Source organism: Ammospiza caudacuta, chromosome 2 (genome assembly GCF_027887145.1).
Source record: "Ammospiza caudacuta isolate bAmmCau1 chromosome 2, bAmmCau1.pri, whole genome shotgun sequence".
Classification (NCBI taxonomy): Eukaryota; Metazoa; Chordata; class Aves; order Passeriformes; family Passerellidae; genus Ammospiza; species Ammospiza caudacuta.
In genome coordinates, this window is record NC_080594.1 from 16,464,906 (window position 1) to 16,480,855 (window position 15,950).

General features: G+C 43.1%; 1 protein-coding gene across 1 annotated transcript; it reads left to right on the forward strand.

The window, feature by feature from the left end:
* Positions 1–12,400: 12,400 nt before the first annotated feature.
* C2H21orf62 (chromosome 2 C21orf62 homolog) lies at positions 12,401–14,137 on the forward strand. The gene is given in 3 exon segments (XM_058825548.1): positions 12,401–12,679; positions 12,682–12,719; positions 13,738–14,137. Coding segments are annotated over 3 exon segments (717 nt in total).
* The last annotated feature ends 1,813 nt before the right edge of the window (positions 14,138–15,950 follow it).

Here is a 15,950-nt window from a genome sequence, read left to right on the forward strand (position 1 = left end):
AGGGAGGGTGGTGGGGCCTGGGAGGGGCTGCTGAGAGATGCAGGGCAGGCTGGGGGAAGCACCTCAGCTGCATCAGAGGGCAAAGCCCCTCCTCTACACACATCCTGGCACTGACCCAGACACTCATGCCAGCACCAGCTGAAACCTGCCCTGCTGTGTCACCCACCAGGAACAACCCCACAGCTGCGTGTCCTTGGGGAGACATGGGTGCATGGGTGCAGGGTGCTCCTGACCTGGGATGTGGTACTTGCCCCAGTCCCCTCATGCTGCTGAGGAGGGCGTAGGCTGTGGCTCAGGTCAGCAGCAATACCTCTCCCTGGGTACCCAGGTCTGCACAGCAGGGCACAGCACACTTGGAGGGTCAGAGACAAAGCAGGGGGACCATGGGGACAATGCTCATGACACTGGGATGGCAGCCTACAGCTAGGCCCCCAGGCTCACTTCCAAGCCAAAGTGAACCCCCAAGGCTTTATCACTCGTGCTCAGCCACCTCTGACTCCTCCTTTGCTGGCAGCAGTGACTTGGCCATGCTCAGCCATCACCCCCACATGCCGGCAGGATTCATGTCCATCAGAAGCAGGGTCCTCCCCAGACGAGGGGCACCATCAGCCAGCAGGGAGATGGACAACAGCCAGATGTAGGGGGATATCCATGGGTGATGGGGGGTCAGGGGCACGAGAGTTGGAGGTGCTGGGGACACCAGGGAGGAGACATCCTGGGGCTTGCTGTGATGGCACGCAAAGGATTTGCTATAGTGGGGAAAGTGTGAGCAGCACTATCCCTGGCTGAGGGCAGGAGCCCAGCTGGGGGAGGAGGAGACACTTGGTCTCCTTGGGGCATCTGGGATGAGGAGTAAGATCTGGTGTGAGGAAAGCCTGGCCAGGCAGCCCTGGAGGCCAGGGAGAAAGGGAAAGTAAAACCACAGGGCTCCTGTGCTCGCCTTCCTGTAAATTAGTCTGGTTCTTGTTAGTGGCTGCTGCTGCTTACTGTGACCTGTGGACGTGTCCATGTGGAAGCAGGACACCCCAAAGCATCGGTGACCATGGGTATGTCCATGGTGCAGCGGGAGCACCTCTGAAGGGAATGTGGTCCAAGGATAAGAAGACCATGCCAGAGAAAGCACACCTTGAAGCATGTGTGGCTGTGCTGGAGGTCATGCTGGAACACCTCAAAGTGTGTGGCCATGCATAAACCCCCAACAGAACAGGTACACCCCTGGAGGCACTGCAGCCATCCAGAAGGCCAAACTAGACCAAGTATATCCTCCATCCCCAGAAATGTTCAGTGTTGGATGGGGCCTGGAGAGCAACCTGGTCCAGTGGAAGGTGTCCCTGCTTATGGCAGGGGATTGGAACAAGATGAGCTTTAAGGTCCCTCCCAACCCAAACCATTTTGTGATTCTGTGACTTTGTGAACGTTTGCAGACATTTTATGGGCATTTTATGGACACTTCATAGGAATGGTCTATAGACTAAGGGAATTATATCTGTGCATGATAGCTTAGGGTGGGAAGGGGCTGGTGGGTATTGGATACCACAAGACCTGAGCAGGATGTACATAATTTAGAATGAGGGATTGAGAACATATTGTTTTGGGCAGAGAATAAGTTCCATTTCTTCCCTGGGGCTGTGGGTTGGGTTTTTGCTGGAGGGAGGATTGATAAACCAGGGATGTTCAGTCAATGCTGAGTGTCAAGGCCTCTGCTGCTCCTCATGCAGCCTCACCAGCAAGTAAGGTGGGGGTGTAAAAGGAATTGGAAAGGGACATGGCCAGGACATTGGACCCCAGCTGACATATTCCCAACCACAGGTTGTCATGGTCAGCAGTAGAACTGGGGGAGGTTGGTCTGGGGGGGGGTCCACTGTTCAGGGGAGAAACAGGAAAGTTGTACAGACAAATCTCTGGCTTTAAACCAACAGAATTTTGAGGGTTTTGATCATGGAATGGTTTAGATGACAAGTCTACTGGTGACAAGCCTACTGGGTACACCTGTCTCAGAGGGAAAAGGATCTTTGTGCAAGAGTTAGCAGGGCATGCTGAGTGAGCCTTAAATTGGATTTGGAGGGGGAAGGGGATAAAAACCAGGTCACTTGAGATAAGCCTGGGAATGGCTTGACACTGTTCGAAGGATGGTGTGTTAGTGAGGTCATTCGGGCTACCATCTCAGTAGACATAGGAAATGTCTACTTCATTGCTATGAAGCAGCAAGAGTGCAAGTGTTATTGATGTGCTAGAAACCATGGAAGCTCCTAAGAATGGTCACTTAGGAACTCTCCCCAGAAAGGGATTGGGATTGATAACCCAACTGAAGTGCATCTGCCCCAGTGCCTGCAGCGTGGGCAGCAAACAGGAGATCCTGGAAGACATGTTGCAGGAGGAAAACCATGGCATAACTGCCATCACAAAGACATGGTGGGATGACTGGCACCACTGAAATTGTGCAATGGTTGGTGATGAACTCTTCAGAAGGGACAGGCAAGGAATGAAAGGTGATGGGGTAGTCCTGTATGTGAGGGAGTGTTTTGACTGTCTAGAGCTTGACAATGATGATGCAAGCGTTGAAGGTTGGTGGGTAAGAATTGTGGGGAATGCCAACAGGGCAGATATCCAGGTGGGAGCTGGGTACAGATCACTCAACCAAGGACCAAGAGGCAGACAAGAAGTCTCATGATGGCCAGCCCTTGTCTTCATGGGGGCTTCAACACACTAGATGTCGGCTGAAAATACAACCAGCACAGAGGAGAGAGTTCAGGAGGTTCCTGGATGTTACTGTACAAGCTGATTTGTACTGGGCAATTAATTCAGCTATAAATAAGATACTGAGCTGGCTCCATAAGACCAGCCCTTGAGTTGAGTGACAGGAACCTCAGCCAATTGCATTCTGTCCTAAGCTGCAGACATCTCACTGGTCCAGGAGCTGGGCAGTGTAAAAGATCAGACCAATGAGTTATCCAGACTGGGTTTTTCAGATCGCCTTTATAAAGAGGAGTTTGAAGAATAAACTTGCTCTTTTGCCACATGGACATTGGGGTGTGTGTTGTCCCTGTCTCTGGATGTGGTCACCTCTCTCACAGTAACCATAAGTACCTCAATGGTACATAAGGTCCCTCTCAAGGCTCAGGCGCCTATCAGGAAAGGATTGAGTGCATTGTTAATTGGAAGGTCCAGTACCACAATGCAAGGTATCATTGTGCACCCTGATGTTGTTGATGCAGATTTTACTGGACAAACACATGCAATGGTTTCTACCTCTACTGCACCCATGACTATACCTGAAAAAACCCAGAATTGCTCAACTTATCCTTTTTTAATCTTCTGTCCCCAAAACAGAGTCTAGGGAGTGCAAAGACCAAGGCTTCAGATCAACAAGACAGCCTCAGGTGAACTGGATGCATGTCATAGGAGATCAAAGACCTAACATGGTTTGTGCTGTTACAATACCTAAGGCAAAGCCTTTGCAGATAAAGGTCAGTGTTTGCAACTGAATGCCAGAGATCCTTCACAATTTATTATTCCTACAACACATGAGCAGTTTGAATGGTGTTTTGCTAACTGTACAGCCTTGCAAAGTGCTTTGCAAAATTTTTCTGACACCTCGGGAGGCCGTCCTGAAGGGCAAAGGAGCCCAGGAAGGCTGGATGTGCTGTAAGAAGGAATCTTCAGGGCACAGAAGCAGGCTACACTGAAAGAAGAGCCAGAGGGAGGGGAACTTTGTCTGGAACTCAGAGTAAAAAGGAGAGTTTATAATATTTGAAAGAAGGGCAGCAAATCAGGAAATCAACAAGGATGTGATGAGGCAGAGAGAAAACAAGAAGAATGGAAGCTCATGTGGCCACTGCTGTAAAAGACAATAAAACAAATGTGTCTATAAATACATTAACCATAAAATGAGGGCTAAGGAGAATCTCCTTTACGGGATGGCTGGGGAAATCTAGAGACAAATAATGAAGAAAAGTCTCAGGTACCTTGAAAGGTGGTGGAGCAGACCATGTAATGTTTAACTTGAACTTTTCTCCAGGTCACGTTAGAAAGGGTACTGAGTGCCATAATTTGGCACGTGCAGAACAACCAGGGATCAGGCCCAGCCAACATGGGTCTGTGAAAGACAAGTCCTGCTTGACCAACCTGGCTTCTCTGACAAGATGACCTGCTTGGTGGGTGAGTGAAAGGCTGTGGAGGTTGCCTACCTCGGGTTTAGTAAAGCTGTTGACACCATTTCCCACAGCTTTCTTGAGGAAAAGCTTTCAGCTCATGGCTTGGACAGGTGTGCTGTTTGCTTGGAAAAAGAAAATGCCTGGATGTCCAGGCCCCAAATGGCACCCTAACTCCTCCTGACTTTGGCCAAACTTTCTTACCATGTGTCTCAGTTTGGAAAGACAGGAGTCTGCTAAGGAAGGCAAGAGCTTATTCTGAAATGGAGAATGTAAACTCTCCCCACCCCTCTGAATTGCTATAAGTTTTAAATTAAGGGGCTCTCAGGCAAAAAATATGGGAGTAGGAAAAAACAGGTCTTTAATAGGGAAGAAAATAAAAGGTTAAAATAAAATAATGCAGTACACTAGAACAACACTGGCAGAGTCAGAACCCAAGCTGACACCCTGTTGGTCAGGGTGTTGGTAGAAGTCTAATTGGAAATGTGACTGCAGTCCTCCTGGAGTGTCAAGTGTGGTTCTGCTGGAGCAGAGATCTTGTAGAAAAGGGTGTAGTCCTCCTCCAAAGATGTAGTGGAAGAAGAGGCAGCTGCTGTTCCTCTGGGAAATCCAGTGGAGAAGCCGTGCAGTTATTCCAGTGCCTCCAGATTATATCTGGGTAGGAATGCTCAGCTCCTCCCTCTGGGTGGAGCATCTCACAATGGGATGCTGTAGTTCTTATCAGTCATGCAGTGACATTCAATAGCCTGTTATCAGCAGGTGTCCCCTCCTGAGGGTGGAGTGGTTGTGATAATTCAGAGAGAGATAAGGAAAACTGCCCACTTGACAAAAGACAACTGCCATACAGATGGTAATAGAATACATCTTGCCTTGCCATGTGGAGCACCAGTATTTGCTGTTTGCAGAGGGACCTGTAGCATGTAAAGGCCAGGAATTATTTTTGAAAAAGCAGCAAATATGTTCTCATTTGAATCACAGCAAATCTTAGTCCTTGTTCCTTACATATGCCCTACTAGATTGCATTTGCTCCACAGCACTTTGCCTCATGATTTTTTTAGTGTAGTTCTACTGCATTTCCTTGTGAAGCTGTTCATAAGTTCTTGCAAATGATCTCATTGCTCATTCAGGAGAATTAGTCCCAGGCTAGCAGCAGAAATTCTAGCATTCAGTAGGTACTCTGCTGTGAAAACAGGAATGTAAAACATGCCACAAGGGTGGTGTTTTCCATGTGGATTGGGGAGAAGCCTACACAGTGTTTGAACAGTTGAGAGCCAGTTGTGCCTCTGCTAAGCTGTGGCTGAAAATTTCATAGAGTCACAGAATATCCAGAGTTGGCAGGGACCCACAAGGATAATTGCTTCCAGTTCCTGGCCCTTTACAGAACACCAACAATCCTACCCTGTGCTTGAGAGCATTGTCCAAATGCTTGTTAAGCTCTGGCAGCCTTGAGGCCATGACCACTGCCTTGGGGAGCCTGCTCACTGCCCAACCACCCTCTGGGGGAAAAACCTTTTCCTAATATCCAGCTGAAACCTCCCCTGATACATCTTCAGGCCATTCCCTCAGGTCCTGTCCCTGGTCACAGAGAGCAGTGCCTGCTCCTCTGCTCCCTCTTGTGAGGAAGCTGCAGACTGCTATGAAGTTTTCCTTCACAGTCTCCTCCAGGCTGAACAAGCCAGGTGACCTCAGCCATTCCTCTTATGGCCTTCCAGTTACTCCCTCCAGTTGGATGGACAAACCCATCTGCTGGCATCCAGAGAAAGAGTAACTCACTGTTTTGGCTCTAAAGGAGGGGGGTAAATAAGAGAGAAACATTTAATAGCTTGTGGCTTTTTTATGAATGAGGCTGTCTCTCTCCCTTTCCAGTCACTCTTCCTAGCAGGTATTTGTGTTTCAAATTTGTTGCTTTGTAATGGAGGTGAAGTAACAGATACTGCAAAGTTTGCCCTTCATGTGTTGCCATTGTTTATACACTGTATCTGTATGCCTAAGGTAATAATTAATAGTTCTATGTATTATAACCACAAGGAATGGTGGAGTGATTTTGCTCCATTTTGCAAAGACTCCTTTAGGTAAAAATCTTAGAAGGGGACAGGAATTTTCATGGGAATTATTCCAGCTGACAGGATTTGAGGCATTTTATTTAGTTAAAACTGCCTTGAGAAGAGCATTGGAAAAGAAGTCTCAAGGAAAGAGCATCTAGGACCTCTGTTTTATTCTGCCATTTAATTTATAAATAAAGTCAGTGATACAGTAAGGACAAACTGAAATAAATTTACTATTTCTGTATAGCTCTGGAGTCTGCATGGCAATGACAACATTCACTATCTGAGTGAACAGAGCTGAGATTTTCTGCCCCAAGGTGCCCTGCTCCAGAGTCGCATTCTCCATCTGCTAAGTGACCACTAATATTTCATACCAGTTTTTTGATCTTGCAACTTTCTGCTCTAACTTTTTTCCCCTAATTTAAGATCTGAACAATAGAAAATCAGGTGCTACTATAGACTGTAATTTTCACCATTATGTTTTGGGATTAGGTAATATTTAGTTTCATGTAATGTTTAACTTGAACTTTTCTCCAGGTCACGTTAGAAAGGGTACTGGGAAATAACCAAAATTGCTGTCAAACTTTATTTCCTAACATTCACTCAGTGTAAGTGCCCTTGTTCCAGGGAGTAGTTGGTTTGACATACAAAAAAGAAAATTTAAAAAGGTCTTTAAAAAATAAATGTAAGTACTTTAGTGTTGAAGTGCTCACCTTGATCCACCAAAGGTAGCTCTGGTTTTTGGACAGTGCTGATCACCCATCTGTGGGACACCTGGCTTCCCAGAAGTTTGTCCCTTTCTCAGGACACATGAATAAACAGGGCTTTGACTGTGCATACCTTACAATTACAAAAGCACTTCTTGTATGAAAATACAATTGTGTATTTGTGAGCCTGCACCTTCATGCTTTATGCATGGATATAGACTTGAGGGGTTTTTTTGAATACTTGGACTTTAAATCCCAGGGAGCACAACTCCACCAATCATTCTACCTTACATCTGTGCAAAACAGTTCTCTCCTCACGTGCTGGTAAAACTTTATAACACTTCCTTCTCACTTTTCATTTATGTAAATGCTTATCCTGATGCAATTCAAGTGTGAATGCCCAGGTCAGTGTGTGTCTGCCTTCCCAGACAGCATGCACTGCACACCTCCAAGCTGGAATAGCTCCAGGTGTGTTCCGGCAAAGCAAATCCTGCCATTCATCCTGGTCCCCTACTCTTTATTAGGAAAAGTGCAGGCTGCATGTATGAAACACAGCATGAAAATGAAATTCTTGCACATGTTTCCTTTTTGCTCTCTCAGGGCTGGGAATAATCAGGCTGTGAGCTGCTGAGGCTGACCTTCATCTGGGGGAAAAAGGGAGATATCACCACTCCCAGTTCTTTGGGAGGAGAAGGTTTCCTCCTTTCCCTTGAGTTTTCTCCTGTTATTCTGCCTCCCTGCAGTTCCATGTCACAGCCTTTCCTGCTGTAACATTTGCTTCTGCTGTGGACAGAAGCTCTACAGAGGATGGACAGGCTTGAGGATTTTACAGAGGTGTTTATACATGAATTGCCTCTCCTGGAGTCTGTGTACACCTGAAAATCAAAATACCCATACAGTAAACATTTCAAGGGTTGGAGTGTTGTTCAAGTTCAGTGCTACAGTATTGCCTATTTTATCTTGCATTTTTATCTTGCTGGGAAGGAATTTGTTCCACTACCCTTGAGCACTCCACCTCTACAACCTAATGCCCGTAGCCCAGGTTTCAGCTGCACAAGCAGACACAAATATCATTTTCAAGCTATTGACAACAAGAATGAACCATGCTGCAGCCTGAAAGGCTGTAGAACTTCAGCTTTGATCACAAAATTATTTGCCTCAATTTATTTATGGACTAACAAAATAAGTACAGTATTTGTTTAAGCAAAGAGACTGAAAACAAAATTCCTCTCAGATATCAGCCCACTTAGGGAATTCCTAAAATTCCCATGGAGTAAAACCAGCAAATCCAGCATTTTGTTTTCCTTAACACCACGGTATCCCTAGGGCTTTCTGATCAGATTATGTAGCTAGTCAGATTAGGTTTATTCAGGGACTGACTCATTGCATTTTCCTGTAATCCTGTATTTTAACACCTGCTCAGTTTAAAATGCCATTTTAATCTAAATTAGATGGGTTTTCTATTCATCCTGTGTACATTACTCAAGATTTAAACTCTTCTTTGCTTAATACACCACTTTCAGATAGACATATGTTAGCACAAGTGATGAATAAGGGGTTTAATTTTTTTTTTCTGAATTTTCTACCAAGTTTATAGGCTTGGAACTTCCACTGATTAGGATAAACTTTCCTTGTGACAGTAGCATTCTCACACACAATAGTCAAAGGCTTTTTATTGCTTTTTTGCAGTTTTCTTAATACACAGACCTGCAATTAGAGGGGGGAAAAAAAGTGGAATTATCAAAGCAGATTAAAAAATCCTGAAATGATGCTACTACTAAATAAAGATTGAAAATCTCCTTTAGCAGTCAAAACCTGTAAAGCAAAAGAAGGAGGGATGGAATCTTGTGCTAGAAAGCTTTTGGGATAACACGTAATAAACCATGGGTTTCCATGCTGGATGGAAGGCACACATCTAAAACTGTGCATGGCTGAAACAATCAAACAAATAATTTTCTGCTGCTCTTTATATCTAGTCTGATTTTACTTGAGAGGCCTCCCACTCAGGACAAAAAATGAACAAATCATTTACTACATTTAGATCACTCAAAATAGTTTTTTTCAGACGCAGGTTTTTGCTACCAGAAGTAAGTATTTCCCTAAAATAATTGGTATTTTTGCTTGTTGCTAAGCAGAGGATGCAGCTTCCCTTCTTCCCTCTCTATTGCAGAGATTCCAGCTGCAAAGCAGCAGTGGCCTTACCCCTCCCAGGCCAGCACTGCAGGCTGCAGGTAGCTTCTGGCATCCAGTTTTCAATCACTTTTGGTGTGCAAATGTGCCACCAGTTTTATTACTCCAGCCACTTTCAAGCATTGATGAACACTGGGTACAAGGTTGGACAAGAATAATGGTCTAAACCAGCTGTCTTGGACAATTATATGGAAATAAAATAAAAACCAGCTCCCTCTTAGCTTGAGCTTCTGTAGAGTTATTTTCATCAGAATAGATAAATAAAAGCAGGTAAGTTTTGGTTACCCATCAGTGAGCAAAGAGCATCCAGATAATTTGCCAAGTTCAGATTTGAAATCCTATTCTTGTTTCCTGGGTTCCTGAGTTCCAAAATCTTCTAAGATAAACTAGAAAACTGAAAAAGGCTTCTATGATTTTTACAGAACTTCTATACCTGCTACATTACATAAAGACATGTCAAATAGCTTATGGAAGCCAGTTGTAAAATCCATTGTTTCAGGTGGATGGGACTTTGAATAGTTGTACTGATCATACTGGAAGTCTAGCTAAATTTTACTGAAAAATTAGTTTTCTGAGAAAATTGCATAGAAAATCTTGACATTTAGCATAATCTGCTGCATTCTTTGCATTTCTATAGGTTATGCCTAAAAGTATTTTGGTGAGTTCAAGAGAGAAATTATCTCTGTTAAGGGAAGCGGGTAATGCTCAGAGAGCAACCATGGTGGAAATATGCACCACACACACCATACTCTCCAGTTTTCTGAAATACTTCATTTTTAAATTTTGGAGATGATGGAGAACAGAACTACAACAGGTAAGAAAATCATTCCATATTTTATTTCATCTTAATGGTAATATTACAAAAAAGGGCTCTGTGTATCTCCAAGAGTCCTGCTGAAAGCAGTTCTCCCATTCCTAAAAATTAAAGCAATAATTGTCAAGTCTTAAGCAATGGAAACAGCAATGTGATTTGATTAAGACCCATATAATGCATATTTTTCTGCAGATAGTTGTTAGCTTAAGAAAAGATGCATTGCAGGTGACTTTGACACTTCACAGATATACAACTCTGAATATATATTTAACTTCTTGCATATCCCTCACCAAAGCCACACAGAAACTAAATCCTGAGAACTGGATAGAAATGTTTCTGATTTGCAGGGAACAGAGAAGAACAGATGTATTTCTGGAGTTTAAATTTCCCGGAATGCCAGAATTTAGACTTTTGTTTGGATTCAGATTGATGGAGCCCAAATGTTATCAGCTAAGATAAACCTGATTGGTTGGCTGCAAACCAGTAGAGAACTTTAAAGGTTCTCCACTCTTCAGGTACTGAGAAAAAGAGTTAAAACTAATGAGGATGCATCAAAGCATTTTAGTCTAATGTTTGATGAATATTAATCCCTCAAATGTTAAGTAGAAAAAGCAGTATCACTCCTTTTGACACAGGTAGGAGTTTGAATCTCTTTTACCTAGTCCAAATTCATGTTGTCAACATTGTCTAGGATTTCTTACAAATAGTGCCTCCAGCACAGAAAAATCCAAATAATTTAATTTAGCTGTGAAACTGTGTTGATGTTACAGACTTCTGGTCTATCACAACTGTTAGTCACTGTTAAGGATTGAGAAAATGAGCAGTGTGGAGGTCTAGAAATAGGATTTCCCATGTGATTAAATGCTTAGATAGTGGAAACATTTCTAGCAATAATGATACTACAACAGCTACAGCTTGTTTGAGTCTGACCTTTGGAGTTAAACATCAGCCAGCAGCTGGACTGGAATTTCTGGTATGTTCCACAACATAGATTAAATATTTGATTTAAAAACTTAAATATCTGCATCCTTTTGTCATGGTTTGGGAATGGTATTCTCCACTTCAGTACTCCCACTGAAAAAGCCTCCCATGCTTTTTTTCCCCCACCTCCAACTGGAGGCACAAAAGGCAAAGCTCGTGGATTGAGATAAGAACAGTTTACTGTCTACTTATCTTTACTGGAATAGGACAAACAGGAACAAGAATATTAATAACAGAAGTCTAAAAAACTAGGTGTATTGCCATGTTTTCTGAAGTGCTGCAAACAAGCATTATGGATGTGAATCAATCTTTTTACATTATAAGGACCAAATTCTATATCCATCATGTGCTCTACTGCTGCTTTCACTAGAACCTGTCATCTTTGATCAAAATTTGTCTCTAATGCTTCTTGGTGCTTCAAACCTGTTACATCAAATTAGACAAACTTTCCAACATCTTTATAATTTCTGTTAAGAAACTGCACTGTACTTCATTGGCTGTACCATCATATAATAGTACGTCAGGAAAACACAGATGCTCCTGGTAAAATTCAACTCCAGTCTGAAAACCAAAGGGCTGGCAACTGAGAATCCAAGAATCCCGCCAAACATGATCCCAGCTATTTGAGGTGGCCCATGGCTGGGATGGGAACTTACTCCTTTGTCATAGGTATGTGTGGAGCTGCTATTTTGCTTTGCAAGGGTAAATGAAGTGGGGGCAGAGCAACTGACAGAGCCTGGATCTATCCTGTTGTAGTTGTTGTGCAAGACAGAGTGAGAGGTGGTTCCAGGTCCTCAAAACTTACAGACTAAGGCTGGAGCAGATGTAGCTTGACATGGATCAAAATCAGGTTTTATCAGCATTTCTCATAGCTCAGAAGGATATTTGCTGTGCCCAACAACACTTCTGCCCTTAACTGCCCTCCCTCCCTCCCTTGTCCCAGTATATCCTACACCAGTTTAAGGGAAAGGTTATCACAATGTTACTTAGTAATTCAGGTGTAAAACAAAACTATCACTTCCAGCTCTTCTCAGACTGCCTCACTCAGGGAAGTGGAGAACAGGGTCTTTTGTCACTCCTATCTGGTTGGAAGCAAAGAAAGCAGAAAGGAGAAACGAGCAGCAATTTTCCTGCACAACTCCTTGTCCTGTCCTTACCTCTGCACAGGCCAGGCCAAAAAGCTGCCATAGAAAAGAATGTGTCCAAGCTGTCTTATAAGCAGATGAAACAACAGATGAAACAGCAGATGAAAATTTAGAACAAAAGAAGAATGAAAAAAGAATCCCAAACTTTAGTCACAATCTGTTTTCTAAATCAGTGTAGTTGTGCTTTCTCCTTACTGCAGAACTGAGAAATGGCTCTAAATAGATGTGACAGATAATGAGTGGAAAAGCAAAGTAATATTAACCATTGAGAGATCTTTAGTATTATAAAGAAATTGCTTTTCCTCACTAGGTAAAGCTAAGTGGTCTAAATCAGTAAAAGGAGGAGACAATTGGCAGCTTGGCACCAATGCTAAGGAAGCCAATAGCCTACCCTGCTTTCTCCATTTGTCTGGCTCTCATTTTGGCTGGATTCCTTGGCATGCACATCAGTTTTGTCAGAAGTCAGGAGAACCACACACTAATTTTCACTAAGGAAAACACAATTCACAACTGCAGTTGTTCCATGCCTATCCGTGACTGCAATTACTGCCTGGCAAACTTGGTGTGCAACTGCAAAACAGTGCTGCTTTCTACCATGGAAAAAAATACCTACAACAGCCACCTGACCATCTGGTTCACACACACCTCTCTGTGCTGGAGATGATCCTCAGCTTCCAAGCTGAGGTGTGGGATTGTCACTATCCGTCCTTACAAACGGGTTTCGTGATGGTTCGTTAATTGATCTCAGAGTGCAAAAAACTGACACAGTAAGGGGATTTGCAGTAATAATCAAAAACAAATGCACCTTTATTGAATGACCACAGCAAAATGCATTGGGGAGGAATTGGGGAAAAAGGGAAAAATAGGGAAAAGAGAGGGAGGGAGAGAAAGGAAGGTATATAGCTACCAAATGTAGAACGATGAAGTCCTTCAAAGTCCAGCTGATGGAATTCTGCTGGTCATGTCAGGGGAGATCTCGGAGATACTGGTCAACTCAAGCTTCTATTATAGTCCTGTTTTGATGGGGGAAGGGGACAAGTCTTGAATCAAATGTAATAAAGAATAGTCTATTGTAATTGCTGATGGAAAAAAAAAAGAAGGCATTGAAGGAGGGTACAAACAGTCCATATTCTCAGCAGTAGACGAGAACCATTTTCTTCTTGGTCCAATGGTCACACCTGCAGGCATCCATCTGGCTTTGGTCAGCTTGCCTTCCCCACACACCTCCCCTGGGTTAGGGGTTTCAGTCTCAGTTTTTGGGAGGAGGGGGAGCTTTTCCATATAGGGGTTTCATGTCTCAGTCCTTGAGGGAGAGGCTTCTCCCATCTCAGTCTGTCTGTCATGGTGGTTGTAAAACAGATGAAGGGTCTTCCATGGGGATCACCAAAGGCTACCTCAGAAAAGTCCACCCAAGCCAAGAGCTGGGGAAATTCCAGGGCTATTGTTGCGAAGAGCGGGAGTAGGCAAAGAAAGGGCAGAGTGCCCCTTCTCCTTTCACTGGGCTCAGTGTTGCATATAGCAAACACACCTGCAAACAATAGCTTGGCAGGCCAGAAGCTCCACTCAGGCCTCAGGATCTTGGCAAGAAACCCTCTAAAGCAAGACCAGGATTCCAAACAGGGTCTTTCCCAGTGGTCCCAGTTTCTGTCCTTTTTCACAATGATCGTGAGGCAGATGAGAGAAACTTTGGACAGAGATTTACAGGGATTTGAAGCTGTCCTTCTGTAGCACCACTCCTCTCCCAGTGGAATATCTGGACGTTTGGGGACTTTGAAAGCTCCAGGTAAACAAGGTCAAGGGACAATTTCCAGAGCAGAGCGTGACTATCTCCAGTAGCAGCATCAATGACAAAGAGGACTTACTTGAGGTGCACAACAAAGACAGGCAAATGCTTGCACATATTTATTTTTCTGGATATCTCTCATTTTTCAATGGATATTCATTGCTGAAGTCATACAGTGGGGAAAATGTCTCTAGTATCATAAAGCACTTTCCCAGCCTGCTGTACTCTGATGTCTTCTCAACTTCAGACAATGAGAGCTGTAATATTCATTTACTGAGTTATTTAACACAGTCAGTAGTGAGAGGCATAGGAGGTTGCTAAGAGTGATGGGATGCCTTTAAGTTTGTCTGGTTTGTCCAGGAGGATGTGTTAGGGGACTGTGAGAGAACTCCACAAGGAGGTGTTTGAAGTGAGAGGCTCATCAGATTAATTCAGCAAAGCTTTTCTTAAAGAACAAAATAAATGTGAAACAGCTGTTTTCCAAAGCATTGTTAGGTTTTTTTTTTGTTTATATATTCTAGGTTGACAATTAAAATCTGCAGATAAATTTTGTTTTCAGGTTTTGCCTTGACAGAAAAAGGCATATCCATGTAGCTCCCATTGCAGAAGAATCCAAGCCAATGAGAAAAAATATATGAAAACTTCTGTCCACAGAAGCTGTGGCTGCCCCATCCCTCCCTGTGAGTGTGCAAGGCCAGGCTGGATGGAGCTTGGAGCAACCTGCTCTAGTGGAATGTGTCCCTGCCCATGGCAGGGGGATTGAACTGCGTGGTCTCTAAGGGCCCTTCCAACCCAAACCAATCTGGGATTCCATGATTCTCTGTGCACTTAGGGGAATGGCTATCAAGATTCTGATGAACCAGTGGAGATTTCTATTTTAAATAATCATAGTGATATAACAGCAGTTTTGCTCAGAAGCAAAATTTAATTTTTCAGAAGACTTAAATACATGCCCAACATCCATTACTGTGAGCTTTCCCACTGAAATCAGCGAAAATGTGATAACAGTGGAATTAATGGAGTCTGTTTGCAATTGCAAATAGATTTAAGCACACTGGTGTTTGCAAGCTGGGTACCCAACTCCATTTAACTCAGCCAGAGAACAATTGAATCAGATGTTGTAAAGAAATCGTTTCCTTTGTCAGCACCTTGGCAACAAACCATAAGCCTTTTTCTCCAAATTACAAATATTTCCAGTGATACCTCTTATGAGTGCCTGTTACAGACACAGGCAAATAATTCATGTCATCTGCCCTTATCCAGCTGTCTCTGCAAGAGAGCTAACCTTGCCTTCACAAACTAGCAACTCACCAATCCTACATAGGAGAGTGCTGTGTTTAAAAAAAAAAAAACAGTACACACAAATATATTGATTTCTAAATGTTACCAAGGCTTTCTCCAAAATCTGGAAAAATTAACCTAAATGATCTTCAGCAAAGATCTGCTTCCCTCTGGTAAAAAATGTGCTGAAATCACAGTAATTCCCCATTATCATGACAGTGGTGTCCAAAAATTCACACATGCAGCAGTAGCTGAGGACGTATGTATTCTGACCTTGTTGGGAAGAAATGAGGTTAATAAATCCATGGGCTTTCTTACAGAGCAAATTAAATTTCTAGTTACTTTTGCCACTCTAGTGTTCTGAATAAGGCTCAGGCAAAAGACATTTTATTCCAGTGCCCAAGTAAGCACTGCAGGATTTTTTCCTGGAAAGAGCAAAAAATCCTCAACTACAGAAATCCACAGCTCAGATATTGTGGTCAGCTTCCCAACCACCCTATTTTGCCTCAGCAGATACCACGAACCCACTACCAATTCTATTTTATATGGCTTTGTGCTATGGAAGTACTGCATTAGAAGTTCACAGAATTTTTCCAGAGCAACGTCTCCAAACCGTATCTCTGTCTGGTATAATAAGACAAATTTTATAACAAACTCATCTTGCATGATGAACCTTTTCTTTTGTGAAAAACACCAATCACTTGTTTTTAAAATTTTTAAAAGTTTTATGATAATAAAATGGTTATAAAAATAGCAATATAATTAGAGTAATAATAATTTGGACAATTTAGATTAGGACAATATGAAACAATAGAAACGAAGAGTTACAGACAGTCCGGGTACCTTTTTCTGG